The following is a 17,051-nucleotide window of genomic DNA, read 5'->3' on the forward strand; positions in this document are numbered from 1 at the left end:
GCACATTAATGGTCTAGGTTTTGAAGGAGGTTAAAGGTAATTTCCTAAGAAATTAAGTTTTCCATCACAATGCTCCACATTCTGTTAAGGTCTGGTCGCTGGGATTCCCTCCTGTCCTAAGAACGAGGTTACTAAAGGTCTCTGCATGAATGGAGCAGCAGTTGAGCATAGTCATTGTTGCTCCATTCATTTCCATGGGACTTCCAGAGTTACAAGCCCATAGCTATTTCTGGCAGTCCCATGGAAGTAGCTGGAGCAGCGGTGCGTACAGTCGACCACTACTCCATTCAAGTGAGGACCTTCAGAAACCCCTTTTATTGGAATTGTTGTGGGGCCCAGCGGTTCGGCTGCAATAAGATTAAAGAGGGCCGTAGCAGGTGCCTTAACCCTTTCATTCTGCTGGTTGTAGCAATCAAAAAAGGTCAGCTCACCTCTAATCACATATTAAGGCCTCTTTCACACGTCCGTATACGTTTTTATGCTTGGCCGATCGTGGTTTAAAAATTGCATGAATGAAGAATAGCCGCAAAGTAGTCCCGATCCTAATTAGCGTTTTCTCGTCCATTGACACGGGCTGCTGCGGCATATCGCCGAAAAAATATGCTGCAGTGCGGAAATCCCTTCAATGACAGAAATGCTCGGAATGACTGCTAATGCTTAAATAGAGTCAGCTGTCTTCTTTCCCCAGTGTTGGGCGCAGCTAAATGCCCTTCCTCTCCCTTTTTTTTTTTTAAGCTCGCATAGAAGTCTATGGGAGCCTCCAGTGTATCTCGGTAAAAGATAGGGCAAGACACGTCTTTTCATGCGCCATATAAAATTGTTTGCCATTTTCAGTTGCCGATGTGCTATCTTTCCAGGCGCGATTTTTTTTTTTTTATGCGCCCAAAAATTTTTCATCTGAATGAATAAATAGAAGTCCATTGCTTTAAATGGCCTAAATCGGTATATTTATGAGGACTAGTAATGGGTTGTCCCACATCTAGATGTTTTGTTGCAGGAAGCAGACACTCCATACATTATGTGGTGGCTTGGGTTGGTACTGCAGGCTGACTCCTATTCACTTCAATAAGACTCAGCCTGCAGTACCAACCTTGGCCACCATTTGAAGTTTGGAGCTGTCTGCTTCCTGATGCAAAACAGCTATAATTGGGACAACTACATTAATGATCTCCCTTATTATAAGCAAACAATGGAAAATTTTGGAAATCTCTCTTACCTCTGAAGACGTTATTCGCATTTTCATATACATCGCTGGGTGGTTCTGAGTTAATAGAGGGGGTCCTCTGTTTGGGATCCGCATCTTTTGGTCATCATGGAGAGTAGTTCCATTGCTTTAGAGGATCTGTCCTGTCCTGTACAACACAGACAACCCATTGCTGTGAATGGGCACAGTGTACTGCTTAGTTTTTCCTGCGTAGGCGCTGCAGGAAAACGGAACACCTACTGCCAGATTACTGCAATCACTGGGAGTCTCAGCAAGGTGACTCTCTGTGATTTGCTTATTGTAACATCAAGCGATCCCCCAGTCCTGGACAAGCAAAGATGGCGGCACTACTTTTCTGACTACCTGATGCACACTGTTCATCAATGTACATTGATGGTTTAAGACTCTATATCCTGCTTCAATTGACCAGGGCTGCTCATGTGAGAGCAGCGTGCACCACCAGTTCACAATATTCATCAGGTAGTCAGAAAGTTGGTGCCGTCATCTTAGTTTATCCGGGTTTGTTTCCAAAGCAGAGACCCCCTTTAAATAGCTGGGAGTTGTAGTATTGCAGTAACAGGAGAGATCACATGACCTCATGTATAATGCAGCGTTATTCTTGTAAATTTGCCCGAATTGAGACTATTCTGCACCATTTTCCATCTCCAGATGTGAAGTTTATCCATTGCCAAATAATGTGTATATTTTAGTAGTAACAGAAACCAAAATATTAGATAAGACCCCCTCCCCAGGTCTGCCGCATTCCTAGTAGGAGTCTGTATGGTCCACTCAACACTTATGGTTTCATCTTCCAACATGGTGGTACCAGTCCTTGCCCACCGCATACAGACCTAGGAACGTCACATTATGCTGACTAAGGGTTAACCAAGTGTGACCAGATGACGTCAGTACCTCTCAGAATGTCCTTTCCTTCCAGCGGACAAACCTGAAAAGACTTTACGAGCGTGAACGTTTATGGCTGCATGTATGGGCATATGTTATCTTGGATGCCTTCTGTACGGATGATGAGAAGCGATACAGGACGTCATTTATCGGCCGAGACCCCAAAACGGAATCTAAGAAGGAATCTGCAACTCTGTATTGATGGCCCTATCGGTGCCGGTCAATGCCGATTTCCCCCATTGGGTGTGCCGTTCAGACTGTCAGAAAGAACATATTAAGGGAGATGTCCAAGATTAGAGAAACCTTACTGCTTTTTTTGAAATAAAGGGCACCACATGCAGGTAGTGAGAGGTATTGCAGCTCATCTATGCAGCTCAGTTGCGATACCAGACACAACCCCTATGACAGGTGTGGCACGGTGTTTGGAAGAAAGTAACCCCTTTAATATCTATGAAGGAGTCAGGGGATCTCTGCCGCTGTTAAGCTCCTATTGTGCCAGTGGTGGCGCTCGCGCTTTCCTGAGAGGTGGTGGCTGAACCATTTAATAAATGGGGCTTTATTGCAGGGGTATTTAAAAAAAATACAGATCCAAGAGGAGACCCCTAAATAAATACACACCCTAGACCCTGTAATTACTAATCTCGTCTTGCTCCTGGAACTTGCAGTTCTCTTCCCTCTCAAGTGTCGCAGCAGGTGACATCCAGACACCGGCCTTAGTGTTGGGGCGTTATGTTTAAGAGTGAAGACGACTGCAGGAATGAGGAGAGGCAGATAACTTCAGGCACCCAGAAAGCTCCCCTTTTCTTGGGAGTCTTATATTTGGGGTGAGTATGCATTTAAAGCCTATCCAATTAATATGACCATTTTTAAAATCTACCTTTTTAAGAACGAATTTCAAAGGCACAAGGGGGTCCCATTGAAAAAAGGTAGAATACGCAAACTGCAATTACTAGCTGTGATTCCAAGGTTCAAGGCATGAAAGAAAGTGACATAAAAAGGAAAGGCCGGAAATGGTTAAAGTGTTAAAGGTGGAAGGTGTCGGCAGAAGTCCCCTGTTAAGTCCCATTTACATGCAACGATTATCGCTCAAAATTCGCTCAAACGATGTCTTTTAGATGATGATCGTTACATGTAAATTTACCATTGTTTACTTTTCGGCCAAACGATGATTTTTAGTTGAGCTTAAAATCCATCGTTCGGTAGCAGGGACCACACAGTGTGTTTCTCCACGGGAGCGCTGATAACATTGTATTTAGCTGCAGTCCTGCGGCAGAACAAAGGAGCTGTATGTGGATAACAGGCCACCTGCTGTTCTCGCATTAGTGCCCATTAGCAGCTTATGCAAAATGATCGCTCCAACTGTCAATCATCCTATATTTTGAACAAATTTTGAGCGATCATCTTTGCGTGTAAATGGGGCTTTACACTTCTATGCAAAAAAGAATAATTACCAATGCAAATCATTGTTAGATTGGCGCACAGAACCTTAGGCAGTTGCCAGCATGTGGATCTGCTCAGGATGCCACACTGTAGAGGAAGCGCCGGTGATGCATATCAATAAGCGCCTTACCTGCCAATACTGCGATCACCGAAGTGATTTGTAATATCGATACCATAGAGCCTGTTGGGTGATCCCTGTCAGCCGAAGATTACATTAAACCTGATTTACATATAGTAATGGCTTCACAGAGCACAAACACCCATTGAAGTCTATGGGTGCTTACGCAAAGTACAGGGGACACACATTAGAATCCGTGTTTAAAGGATGAACGAAGAAAAGCATTTTTGTCGGCCGATCGTTGATTTTTAGGAAGCATAAAAATTCTGGCTGGTCAAGTGTACACCCCCCGTGTGAACGCAGAGATATACAGTCCGCCCATGGGGATGAATGATCCTACTAACAAATGTCCGTCCCCATAGCAGTGATTGTCGGCCTGTACAGAATAAAAGTGAATGAGCACCAATCGACAATACTTGTCAATCAGGGTTTGTTACATTGGGTCGATGATCGTTCATTTTAAGAGGACCCTGATCCGGGCTGAAAATCAATGATCAGCTGACAACAGAGTGTTCACCCACATGTCAGCTGATCGTTGTCCCTTTTACATGGCTCAACAAGCCAGTAAGTGAACTTTCAAATAACAATTCATGCTTGATAATTGCGCCATGTAAGAGCAACTTTAGATAAACTATTCTCCGAAAAGTAATTGGACAGCTGAGCGAGAATCAAAAGTAGTATTTATTTCCATATGTTACTACTTATTAGGGCTAAAAGAGCCCCACTGACATCAGATACTCTCCATGGCATACTTTCCACTAATGTCTAATACATTTCAACTGTTATTTCCCTCCATTCATCCTGCAAATGTCTGGTGAGTTCTCTGAAAGAAGATGCATCGATCTGTCTACAAGGGTGCAAGGAGCGTCATCATTGAACAGTTGATCAATGCAGGGACATTCCATGGAGTGACGAATCACACTGCTCCATCTTCACATCAGATGGATGTACCTGGGTGTGGAGGATGATGAGGGAACGGCTTCTACCTGAGTGTGTTGTACCAACAATTAAGTACGGTGGAGGTTCTGTTATGGTCTGGGGATGTGCTATGTGGCATGATTTAGGTCCGTTGGCTGTAGTGACAAGAACCATGAACACGGAGGTGAACCCTGACGTTCTAGACAATAATGTGCTGCTGACAATGTGGTAATACTCTGGGAATGGTCGGCCATACTTCCAACAAGACAACGTACCTTGTCACATCCAATGCAGTTTTATGTTGGTTTGAGGATATGGGTGTTCCACGATTGGATTGGCTGCACAGAGTCCGACCTGAACCTTACTGAACATCTTTGGGATGAACTGGAACGTCAGGAAATATGAACAGCGTCCCTCTTTTTTGAGAGAACTTGCCAGACATTTGCAGGATGAATGGAGGGAAAAAACAGCTGAAGTGAATCGGACATTAGTAGAAAGTATTTTACACAGCGTGTCCAATGTCATTAGAGTCAAAGGAGCCCCACTAAGTAGTAACATACGGAAATAAATACTACTTTTCATTCTTGCTCAGGTGTCCAATTACTTTTGGTAGGATAGTGTAGTGGAATCCCCTGTGCTTAAATAAGCGTATAATTAGGATTTAATTAAATGGGATTCCTGGAAGCTTAGGACAATTATCTGCTTTATACCTTGTCGGTGCATTTACACATCTAATTCACGACTGCCAGACTAGTCATGGAGCTTGTTGGCAGATTTTAAATGGTGTCTGCCACCTGGTGTCACAGATAACATAAATTGGCAGTCCTAGAAATGAGACCCCTATTGATACTTGACGCAAAGTGGCCACAGTGATTGACAACTACACAATGAAGACATTTCCTTAAAGGTTCTATCTCTAACTTCTCTATCTTCCCTACTCTTCCTCCACCCATGACTGACCGCAGTCACAATTCGGACTCCATAGCCCTACTTTTAACAATCCCTTTACAACCAATCTTTTAACTAAGTATCAGGGCCAAGTTGGCACTTAGATGGGCAGAGAATGGGTAAAGGTGCCTGACTAGTCATCCTCAGTCGTCATCATCGTGTAATCGCCGCCTTCCTGTCTATGTGGTAGACATGATATTTTATATGTGGACTTTTTGGCCTTCGTTGCTCTATTTTTTTGTCTTCAAAGCCAAGTCTGTGAGTTGTGTATCTGTTCTGTCTTGTCCTACTATATAATTTCCTCCAGCCATTAAACGTATGTCACCTGGGTTGGTCGCGGTAGTCGTTTACTGGGCCGCGGCTTTGTGAGCGGTTATAAATCTAAAATAGAAAGTCTGCCTAAATGGAAGGCGAAGACCTGAGAGTATTCCATAAGAGTATGGCCTCTAGCACATTAGTGGGGTTTTTTTCCGTGTGCGGTCCATTAAAAAAACTGCGATACTCGGGCGCGTCTTTCACGCACGTAGGAGGATCGGCAGGCGTTTCCCATTGTCTTCAATGGGTAACATCACTTCGCAGTCGCATGCGCATCACGCGGTATATGAGTGCCATGCGTTGTCTTTAAAGGTCCCATTGAAAACAATGGGCGAGGCATTTCGCGAGCATAGTGGTAATCTTTTTCCCGATACTGAGGGCTAAAACTGATTTACGTATGCGCAAATATGCTCTGGGTTTGGAGGTATTTTTTTTTAACTGTGCAAATTCTCATTGCGTACGGGTAAAAAAAAAAAAAGCAGGAAGATAGGTCCTGCCCGATCTCTTCTCATGCGTGGTATTAACACCCCAGAAACCCGCTATTGAAAACAAAATGATTGGAATCAATGGTTTCGTTCCGTCCCATTTTGTGGTCCCCATTTTCACAGCTGCAAAATGGGACAAATCCCAGTCTGAAGAAGCCCTGAGGCTCGCGGCGGATTCTGGGTGTGAGCCCGGCCGGGAACTCTGCCTACCTGATTTCTTTGTATTGCAGATGACCATCATGGTTCGTTTTCTTTTATTGCTGCGCCATCGCTAAGTGATGACGCGGGTACTCGCAGCCCATATGCAATGTTACTTGTGTATAGGCTGCAGGTCGGACGCCTCCATTGACTTCAAAGGAGACTGCCTGTGCGGAGTCCGCAGCGAAATGGAGCATGCTGGGATGTTTCTTCCGCCTGCAGAATATGTGATTCGTGTCCGCCAGTGTGAAGGGAAAAAAAAGAAAGTGCTCGCCTTTCGATGCGGACGGCATTTGTAGATTCCGCAATTAGAATCTGTTTGTGTGAGACACCTTATAGGGGTCCTTTTACACAGTTGCGCCCGACAGGCGTACCAGCGGTATTAGCTCCTGTTTACAGTAAAAAAAAAAGGGATGTGGGGCGGGGATCACTTCCGCCCACCTCCATTCACAGTAGAGAGACCGTCGTTCATAGATGCACCACGGCTTGTTCATTCGGGCCGAATGTCATTCACTTTCTATGTGTGCAGAAACTGAATGACGAACGATAAGCGAACCAACTATCATTCATTGTTCAGTCGGGATTCCCACGATCCAACAAGAATCTGAACGACTACTGTGTCGTGTAAAAGGGCCCTAGTTCTGCATTAGCCATGTGCAGTGTTTGATCATACGCACCTATGATAACACTTGGCTGGAGAAGGGCAGGAAGAGTTGTCATGGGAAGATGAGCACTAACCTACTTCTGGCCTCACAGGTCCTAAACTTTCTGTTTCTTCTCTTCGCAGGACATGAACGGACAAGTGAAGGATAGATGTCCCCGGCTGTGTCATTTAAAGAAGGGACCCAGCGGCTATGGATTCAACCTTCACAGTGAGAAATCTCGGCCTGGACAGTTCATCCGCTCTGTAGACCCCGGCTCTCCGGCAGCCAAGGCTGGACTGCGACCACAGGACCGGCTGGTAGAGGTTTGTAATACGATAATCATTACTTCTTAGGGTATTTTATCCTGTAATCATACTTATCAGCCTGGTCTATGTGCTATTACCAGTATGGCCGCTGTCATACACTGAATGGCCACTTTATTAGAGCCCCTGGTCCTCTCACGATTGGCGCTGCCCTGTATAGAAATTAGACTGGTGATCCCGGAGTGCAGCATAAAATCACGTGTCAAGTTTTCCGTGGATCAGTTTCAGCGTGAATCCACATTAGATGGGTAAACATAGAGATCGGAGTGACTTCCAATGAGGCCCGGTCATCGGTGCTGGACTAGTCGGGGCCGGGATGTCACTGCCAACTGTGGTGGTTTTATTCTGTAATGATATGGAAGGTATACTGAGAATGGTGTGATTGAGAAAAAACATCCAACAAAAGGGGATCCTGTGATGGGAAACAGCTCGTCACCAAAAGGGGTCAGAGGAGGATGTCAGGAATCTATCTAATCACCAGGCAGTGCACACTGCAGCTGAATACAACACTGGTGCTCCAATTAACGTGTTCTTGGCGCACCCTGGGTCGCGAAATATCTCTGAATGCATGCCATGGTGAATTACTGCAGTTCTGAAGGCCAAAGGAGGTCCAACGTGCTACTAGATGGGGGTCTCTAATAAAATGGCCATACGGTGTAAAGGCACTTCCTTATATCAAGCTGATGGCAGTGCCACTCTTTACGTACATGTGTATGAAAACAGTGCAACCGCCTCTTTAAGACCCGAAGTGATCACTTCGTTACAGACGTCCAGATCAGCTGTGTGTTCCACTGTCATTTTGTTAGGTGCCACGTGGGTCCTTTGGCGCTTTATAAATTAATCAGAGCCATATTCGGCGGTGCAGCACAATGAGGTAATTTAATAATGCCCGGGACATGACGGGGCATCTTTTACTGCACTTTTCACAAATAACTGGTACAGCAAAGCATTATTAGAAAGTGCGGCTGGCACAAGGCCCCATTGGCACGATGCTCAGGTACCAAATGCTAATTTGGTCAGATAGGTATTCCAAAACATATGCACCCTGCGCCGTGCCATGGGTCATCCGATCCGCCTTCTCGTTGCCCGAGTCTACTGAACCTTCAGTGCCCTCTGCCCGCTAGATCTGTCATCTCCTCCCATTGTACGCCCAGCAAAGCTCTGCCCCGCAATTCATAGGTCCTCCTGTATAATTGATGCGGGCGACGCAGCCATGCGAGGGCTAGACGGTACCCTGCCAGTTGGGGGAGGGACTTTTTTTCTCTCTTTCTTTCAGTTCTTTTTCTTTCCTTTACCAGCGACTAACCAGCTGGGAGATTTGGGAACCTGATCCGTCCGCAGCACCTCACAGACATTGTGTACTAGAGCCTTCCATGCATATTTAATGCCGCTTTGTAGAGCGAGAGGATTCCCAGGGGAAGTGTGCTCAGAGGCAGCTCCTGTACCTGGAGAGAGCCCGTGAGGGTCCCGCATCCCGCGGAGGGGGCTTTGTATGCGGCTATTAGACACCTGTTTCGCCACATGCTTATCTCTCATACGGGATTACCGCTCAGTGCATGGAAGGCCTCGCGGTTAGGTTACCTATATGAAGGGTGACTGTAAAAATAACATATACCATGCAAAAAAAAATTTTCACTTTTATGGTAGGACTCTGTGGCAACATGCCACCGTATGCCTAAGCAGTGGCATATGTTAAAACTTTCTATCAGGGTACACTGCTCTACCAAAAGTAATTGGACACCTGAACAAGAATGAAAAGTTGTATTTATTTCTATATGTTACTACTTAGTTGGGCTCTTGTAGCACTAATGACATTGGATGATCTCCATGGCATACTTTCTACTAAATACACCTCAGCCAGAATTTCCCTCAATTCATCCTGCAAATGTCTGGCAAGTTTTCTCAAAGAAGATGCATTGGCCCCTCTACAATGGTGCAACAGTGTTGTCGTTCAACATTGGAAGAACATTCTATGGAGGGATGAATCGCTCTACTCCCTTGGGAATGCCTCTTGTCTGAGTGTGTTGTGCCAACAGTTAAAGGGGTATTCCAGCGACTCAAAGTGAAAGTTATATGCTTCATAAGGTGATAACATGTAATACTGTAATATCATGTTATAACTTGTCTTACAAAGCTGCACAGATATTACTTTAACTGTTGTCTTCCCCAGCTTAGTTCCCCATTGATCTCCAATGGTTATGACCTGTATGTTCCACAGTTTTACTGGTCAGGCATGCTCAGTGCCAGATTCTGCGATGATGATCCAGTTTGTACAGTCGTGAATTTACACTTAGTAACTGGTAGTAGGGCATTATGGGAGATGTGGTTTTTGCACTCCCTGCCAGCCATTTTCAATAACAATGTGAAAAACTGAACCTCCCTGGAAAAAAGCTGTGGTTAAGGTGGGCAGCAAAAGGTACTGGAGTTCAGTTTGATGATTGATATGGACGTTAATGGCAATAAGTGGAAATGTAAGGCTGGGTTCACACAGGGCGGATTCCCGTCGGAAATCTTGCGGTTTGGCCGCAGCAAAAACCGCGAGATTTCCGCCGGGAGAACCACCGCGGTTTAAGCCGCGGCGGCTTTGAAGCGGCCCGGCCGCTTGCTTTTCCGTTGCGGTCGGCGCTCCCATAGAGGAGAGCGTGGCCGCGACGGAAATAAACAAAAAAGAAAAGGTAAATAGACATGCTGCTTCTTTTGAAACCGCGGCTGTGGCGGCCGCAGCCGCGGTTTCAGCCGGATTTACCGCAGCGGATTAGCCGTCCCGTGTGGACGAGGTTTCTGAGAAATCTCGTCCACATGGCTGGCTAATCCCGAGATTAGCGGCCGCGGGCGGATCTGCAGCGGCAAAAACGCGGCAAAACCGCCCTGTGTGAACCCAGCCTTAGGGAAATTTTGAAACTTTTGCTCAGAATACCCCTTTAAGTAGGGCGGAGGTTCCGTTATGTCTGGGGATGTGTTACGTGGCATGGTCTTGGTCTGTTGGTTGTAGTGACAAAAACCATGATCACGGAGGTGTACCCTGACATGCTAGACAATAATGTGCTGCTGACAATGTGGTAATACTCTGGGAATGGTCAGCTATATGTCCAACAAGTCAGTGCATCTTGTCACATCCAACGCTGTTTTAAATTGGTTGAGGATATGGATGTTCCACGATTGGACCGGCTGCACAGAGTCCGACCTGAACACTACTGAACAGCTTTGGGATGAACTGGAATGTTGGGTCAGGAAATATGAACAGCATCCATCTTCTCTGAGAGAACTCACCAGACGTTTGCAGGATGAATGGAGGGAAAAACCATCTGAAGGGTATTGTACGTTAGTAGAAAGTATGTCACAGAGAGTATCCAATGTCATTAGGGCCAAAAGACCCCCACTAAGTTTTAACCTATGGAAATAAATACTACTTTTGATATTGCTGAGGTGTCCAATTACATTTGGTAGATATTGTATACATCAGGAAGTCTTCTTGAAGTAACCCTGTAATGATTGGCTTAGAAACAGTGTCCACTAAGTCTAGGTGCAGTTCACATCTGTGCTGGTCCACAGCACTGGACAAAATAGCGTGGCATGACGAAAAACCCGACAGGCCCCATTATAGCTTACGGGGTCAGTTGGGCGCTGTTCACGGCATTGATGTACCCGATTCGGCACTTCTGTGATTTTCATTGTATTGCTCCGATTCCCAGCATTTCCTGACATAAACCCTACTTCAAAAATAAGCCTTAGCTACATGTAAAAAAAATAAACAATACATTACCTAACCGGCGCTGTCCGCTACGCCGTGCTTCTCCTCCCGAAGCTCCAGCATGCTTGTTTGCAGTCTTCAGCCACCGCTTCCTGGTCAGGGGGTTCATAAATCCCGCCTCCAAGAAGCGCTGGCTCTGATTGGTTCTCTAGCACCGCAGCTCAGCCAGTCAATGCAGCGCTCGAAGAACCAATCAATCCATTTAAAAAGAGTTTTTTGTGGGAGAAAATGCATAGATTTTTAAACTTTTTTCCCCCCCTTTAAATTAGACTTTTTAAAACTAATTTTCGTCCCTGAAAGGGGACTTGACGATGGCTAAGATAGTTCACTGCATTACTTAAGTAGTGCATTCTACTAAGCCAATGACAGCAGCTTATTAGTCTCTGTCACAGGGTGGCTCTAATAGGCTGAGTTACATGCCAGACATGGTGGCCTTTGTCAGGTTTCTGGCTGACATGGGAACCCCATTCGTACCTTGCAGTCAAACTGCGGGGTACCACTGGGCGACAGAAGGATCCGCCTCCTTCTATCATCTGTTTACATACTGCAGTTGCAATGGATTGTGACATGTAAGGGGTTAAACTGCCAGGCTTCTCCACATCTGATGGTTAGAGCAGGAGCCTGGCTGTCAGTAGTCAGCTAGGCCACCGCCTTAAAAATTTGTATGTGCAAATTAAAAACCCATTAGTGAGGTTAGTAAAGAGGTGTATGCGCCGTCACTAAGGGGTTAATGTATTTTTTTGCCGGTTGGCTCTATAATTACTGCTTGCTTTGCTGAACCCAAGCTAAGAGTTCATGGGTGTCAAATTCAGGGTCAGGCCGCTGGTTGTGCCTGCGCACCACCTAGTCTCCCTGGTGATACCTGACGGGAGTGCGGGAGCTGTCAGCGGGAGGGGGGTCTGGATGAGGTGGGATAATTCTACTGGAACATTTGGAAATAGTCTGAGGGGATATGGGAGGAAGAAAGAGGAGGTGGGGGGGCGGCAGAGAAATAAGGGGTGACGAGGTGGGGTGGGGGGCGGCGGAGAAATAAGGGGGTGAGGAGACGAGGATGTGAGGTGGGTGGCGGAGAAATAAGGGGTGAGGAGAGACGAGGAGGTGGGGTGGGGGCAGAGGAGAAATGAGGGGCATGGGGAGACGAGGAGGTGGGGGGCGGCAGAGAAATAAGGGGGCAAGGGGAAATGAGGTGGGGTGGGGGCGGCTCAGAAATAAGGGGGCGAGAGAAGATAAGGAAGTGGGGTGGGGAGCAGCGGATGAAATAAGGGGTGAGGGGAGACGAGGAGGTGGGGGGCAATGGAGAAATAAGGGTTATGGGGAGACAAGGAGGTGGGGGGCGTCAGAGAAATAAGGGGTGAAGGGAGACGAGGAGGTGGGGGCAGCGGAGAAATAAGGGGTGAGGGGAGGCGGAGGGGAACACAAAGCTATGCGGCCCAGAACAGGGCAAAGTAATTATTTCTGTGAGGCGAAGTAGGAAGCGGTTGCTAGGGGACGGGGGAGAAGAGGCCTTGGTGTTTGTTTTCATTGCCAGAGCCGAGGGCAGAGTGCAGGGATCTGAGAAAGGAGACCATTTTCTATGGAGAAAGAAGGGTCCCTTAACCCCTCCATTGCCAGCAGGTTGCCGCGCACGCTCGTCTCCACACAATGCGTTCTTTTATGGTTCCCACACTCGGCGGCCCAGCATTTGTACGTCTGCACATTACACGGTTCAGCCTGCTGCACGCTGGCTTTGTCGCATTCGAACATCCGTCCCGTTTTTGGAATACATCAGGGAACCATTTAAATGACAACGCCACAATAATACGTTGTGGTATTAAAAATCCCCCAACGCTGACCGGCCATAGGATGCGTTACCATCCTCGTGTGCGGAGATACTGGAATCCTTCGGGTTCTCATTTTGAGGCACATGTATTAAACCGTTTTAACAGTATCTTTATGCCAGGCGAAAACGCTGTGGATTTTCTGCGTCAGAATTTCCGCATTAAATTGCACTGCTGTTTTAATTTCTTGTAAAGTGGGTGGGGTTTGGTGAAAAGTCGTTTACGTGTTGCCAATTTTTTTGGTGGCTTGCGGCAGAAATTCAGTCGGCGTTTTTTTTGCTGCGTAAAAGTAGCAGAATCGCTCCATTTCCGATTGATTTGTACACATGCAGGTGCCACTGCGAGGGATGATTCTCCATCGGACTGGTCCGGTTTCCGCATAAAACTCCGCACTACTTTAAGCCGCAGTAAAATAAAGTTTTGGCCAATGAAATTAAAGACAGAGAGCAGGAAAAGGAAACAACGCCATTTTAGCTCTATTCCCAGGAACAGCTCTGCAAGTAAAGGGCCTCACATCCACAAGTGAGTCGGATCCCGCAGTGGAATCTGACCCTGCCCGCGGCTGGCGACCGCACGTACCTGTCCGGGTCTTCTTTTTTCTGTACTGCGGATGTGTGCGGAAGTGGCGGCCAGCGCAAATGCGCAATACAGGTTTTTTTTAAACTCCTGCTTTCCAGCTGACACGGCGGACGGCCGCAGATCGTACGGCTTCTATTGACTTCAATGGAAGCTGTCCGCACGGAATCCGCACTAAAATGGAGCATACAGCGATGCGGAATCGGGAAAACAAATCTGCATCTTTTAATTGTGGTGCGGGCGCCTGTGCTTCCCTACGGGCGGATTGAATTGCGGATGTTGATTAATGTGGGTCAGCTTGTAAAGTAAAATATGCGCATAGAAAAACAACGTAAAATATGCACAAAAAAGTTGGCAAAACCGCACGACACAGGCCACAGTGACGTACCGACATCTACAGAGCGACATACTAATTTTACGTGCAGAGGTATCAGCATTTATGCGCTTTTTTGGTAGAAAATCTGCGTTTTCACCCCGTGTAAACATACCCTAAGCCACATAGAAAAGTTTACACCCCTCTTGCAGATTTAAGGTACTTTTACGCAGACCAACTATGGGCCAAAAAATGCCCAAACCAGCGATTTTGTCTGATAGTTGTCCCATGTAAAAGCAGGGACGGACAAGGTGCTGCGCAAGACATCGCTAACTGAAACAAAGCGATTAGTGAGAGCGCTCGCTCAGTGTAGACCAGCAGTCACTCATCTCTATTTGACTGTCTATTCACAGTGAATGGACATGGGTGGCCAGATGAGACTCCATCGCGCTCTGCCACAATTCACCAAACGACTAGCGCTCCTGTGTGAAAGTTCAGGAATGATAATCGGTGGGGCGGCTGCCGGGCGCTTAACTGCTGACAGCCGTCCCGTCTCAAAGTACCCTTAGGTCTCATTAACACGAGCGTGATTTTGGCGCATTATAGGTGCGCAAAATGATTGCAGCTATACTGCACTATAGATCACGTGAACGGGTGATTTCCAGCTATTAAGTCTCGAGCAAGTCCTGTTTTTGTGAGGTGCGAGTTTTTTGCGCGTCTAAAATTCCTTTATGTGAACGCTTCTATAGGAAACCATTGATTCTATTAGACGCAATCTTTTCACGCGCCTATGATGCGCTAAAAGCACGCTCATGTGAACGAGGCCTTAGATTGGTGTGCAAAATGACGGACATCGCTCTGAGTCATTCTTGACTGTGGTGATCAAACAGTTAAACAGTCAGGATTGGAGGTTCTCCAAAACTAAGAATGAGTCTTATAATGACCTCCTATACCCCTCTGCAGGTGAATGGACAGAATGTAGACGGCATGAAGCATTCTGATGTGGTATCGAACATAAAAGCCAAAGACAACGAGACGACGTTACTGGTGGTGGATCCAGAAACAGATGAATACTTCAAGAAGTTGGGGGTCACTCCAACCGAAGATCATGTCAAAGGAGGTACTTACTGTCAGCCATGTTGTCTTGGATAATGGGAATAAATACATTTTGAAGTGGGACCCAAAACAAATTGTGTAGAAAAAGGAAAACAGGAATCCGATTGGTTCCTATACTTCTGTTGACCCAAATATGCCACTACCTTCATTGCAATCTCCTTTCTCTCTACAATGCAAAACGTTGCATGAAAACAATTGCAGCCGGCTACATCCCCTACATATAGCTGACCCCTATGTAAAGCAATGGGAATAACACACAGAGTTAAGCTGCCCATACACCTTCAACAACTGTCGGATGATCATTCATCACTATCCCACAACCCCAAACAACTCTTTGAGACCTTTCACTCCCTCCTCAGCCCCAAGGAACAGGCCCCTGCAACAGACCTGACTGCTGGAGAACTAGCTGCCTACTTCAAAGAAAAAATCGACAACATTCGAAAAGAAATCTTTGAAAGCTGCATGGTTAGCCCTGATCCCAGCTCCATCAGCACTGCACCCAGCACCTACTCACTATCTACGCTAGAACCAACGACAGAGGAAGAAGTCTCCAGGCTCCTTTCCGCTGCCCGCCCCACCACCTGCACTAGCGACCCTCTCCCCTCTCACCTCCTCCGCTCCCTTTCCCCAGCTCTCATTACTCACCTCACCACAATCTGCAACCTCTCCCTAACCTCTGGCACTTTTCCCTCCTCATTCAAACACTCCATTATATCCCCTCTGCTTAAAAAACCAACCCTGGACCCGACTAATGCTGCCAACTACCGACCAGTCTCAAACCTCCCCTTTATCTCCAAATTACTGGAACGCCTGGTCTACTCCCGCCTTACTCGCTTTCTCTCTGACAACTCGCTCCTCGACCCCCTCCAGTCTGGTTTCCGCTCTCTACAATCTACCGAAACTGCCCTTACAAAAGTAACAAATGACCTGATGACTGCAAAGTCGAGAGGTGATTACTCCCTACTAATCCTCCTTGACCTGTCTGCTGCATTTGACACTGTCGACCATAATCTCCTTCTCACTATGCTGCACTCTATTGGTCTAAAGGACACTGCTCTCTCCTGGTTCTCTTCCTACCTCTCTGACCGCTCTTTCAGTGTTTCCTTTGCTGGTTCTATCTCTGCTCCACTTTCTCTCGCTGTCGGTGTACCCCAGGGCTCGGTCCTTGGTCCCCTTCTCTTCTCTATCTATACTGCCCCAATTGGACAAACCATCCACAAATTTGGCCTCCAATACCATCTCTACGCTGATGACACCCAACTATACACCTCCTCTCGTGAGATCTCTGAACCATTCCTCCAAAATATCACCGACTGTCTGTCCGCTGTCTCTAACACTATGTCCTCCCTTTTTCTCAAACTAAATCTCTCTAAAACTGACCTCCTTGTCTTTCCACCTTTTAACCGACCTCCCCTCAACATCTCCATTCCAGTGTCTGGCACCATCATAACCCCCCGACGGCATGCCCGATGCCTTGGGGTCACACTGGACTCTGACCTCTCCTTTACCCCCCATATCCAATCTCTGGCCCAAACATGCCACATGCACCTCAGAAATATTGCTAAAATACGTCCGTTCCTAACCACGGACACGCTAAAGACGCTCGTGGTTGCCCTCATACACTCCCGGCTTGACTACTGCAACTCGCTACTCATTGGCCTCCCCCGCACTAGGCTCGCTCCACTCCAATCCATACTAAATGCAGCAGCTAGACTCATTTTTCTATCCAGTCGTTATTCAGACACCTCTGCATTATGCCAGTCGCTGCATTGGCTGCCCATCCACTGCAGAACTAAATTTAAACTCCTCTACCTCACTCACAAAGCTCTGCATGGCGCTGTGCCACCATACATCACCTCCCTACTGTCAGTATACCACCCAGCCCGCTCACTCCGATCGGCTAACACTCTCAGACTAAACACCCCTGTAATACGAACCTCACATGCTCGCCTACAGGACTTCACCAGAGCAGCACCCATCCT

At 46.8% G+C, this 17,051-nt stretch overlaps 1 protein-coding gene across 1 annotated transcript in view; it reads left to right on the forward strand.

Annotated features, from left to right (window-relative positions):
* NHERF2 (NHERF family PDZ scaffold protein 2) overlaps positions 1 to 17,051 on the forward strand; it is a 99,060-nt gene that overhangs the window by 72,575 nt on the left and 9,434 nt on the right. Inside the window, exons 3-4 of the mRNA XM_066576564.1 lie at positions 7,317 to 7,496; positions 14,917 to 15,073. Of these exons, the coding sequence (XP_066432661.1) occupies positions 7,317 to 7,496; positions 14,917 to 15,073 (337 nt within the window). The remainder of the gene's footprint in view (positions 1 to 7,316; positions 7,497 to 14,916; positions 15,074 to 17,051) is intronic.

This window comes from Eleutherodactylus coqui, chromosome 8 (assembly GCF_035609145.1).
Source record: "Eleutherodactylus coqui strain aEleCoq1 chromosome 8, aEleCoq1.hap1, whole genome shotgun sequence".
Taxonomy (NCBI): Eukaryota; Metazoa; Chordata; class Amphibia; order Anura; family Eleutherodactylidae; genus Eleutherodactylus; species Eleutherodactylus coqui.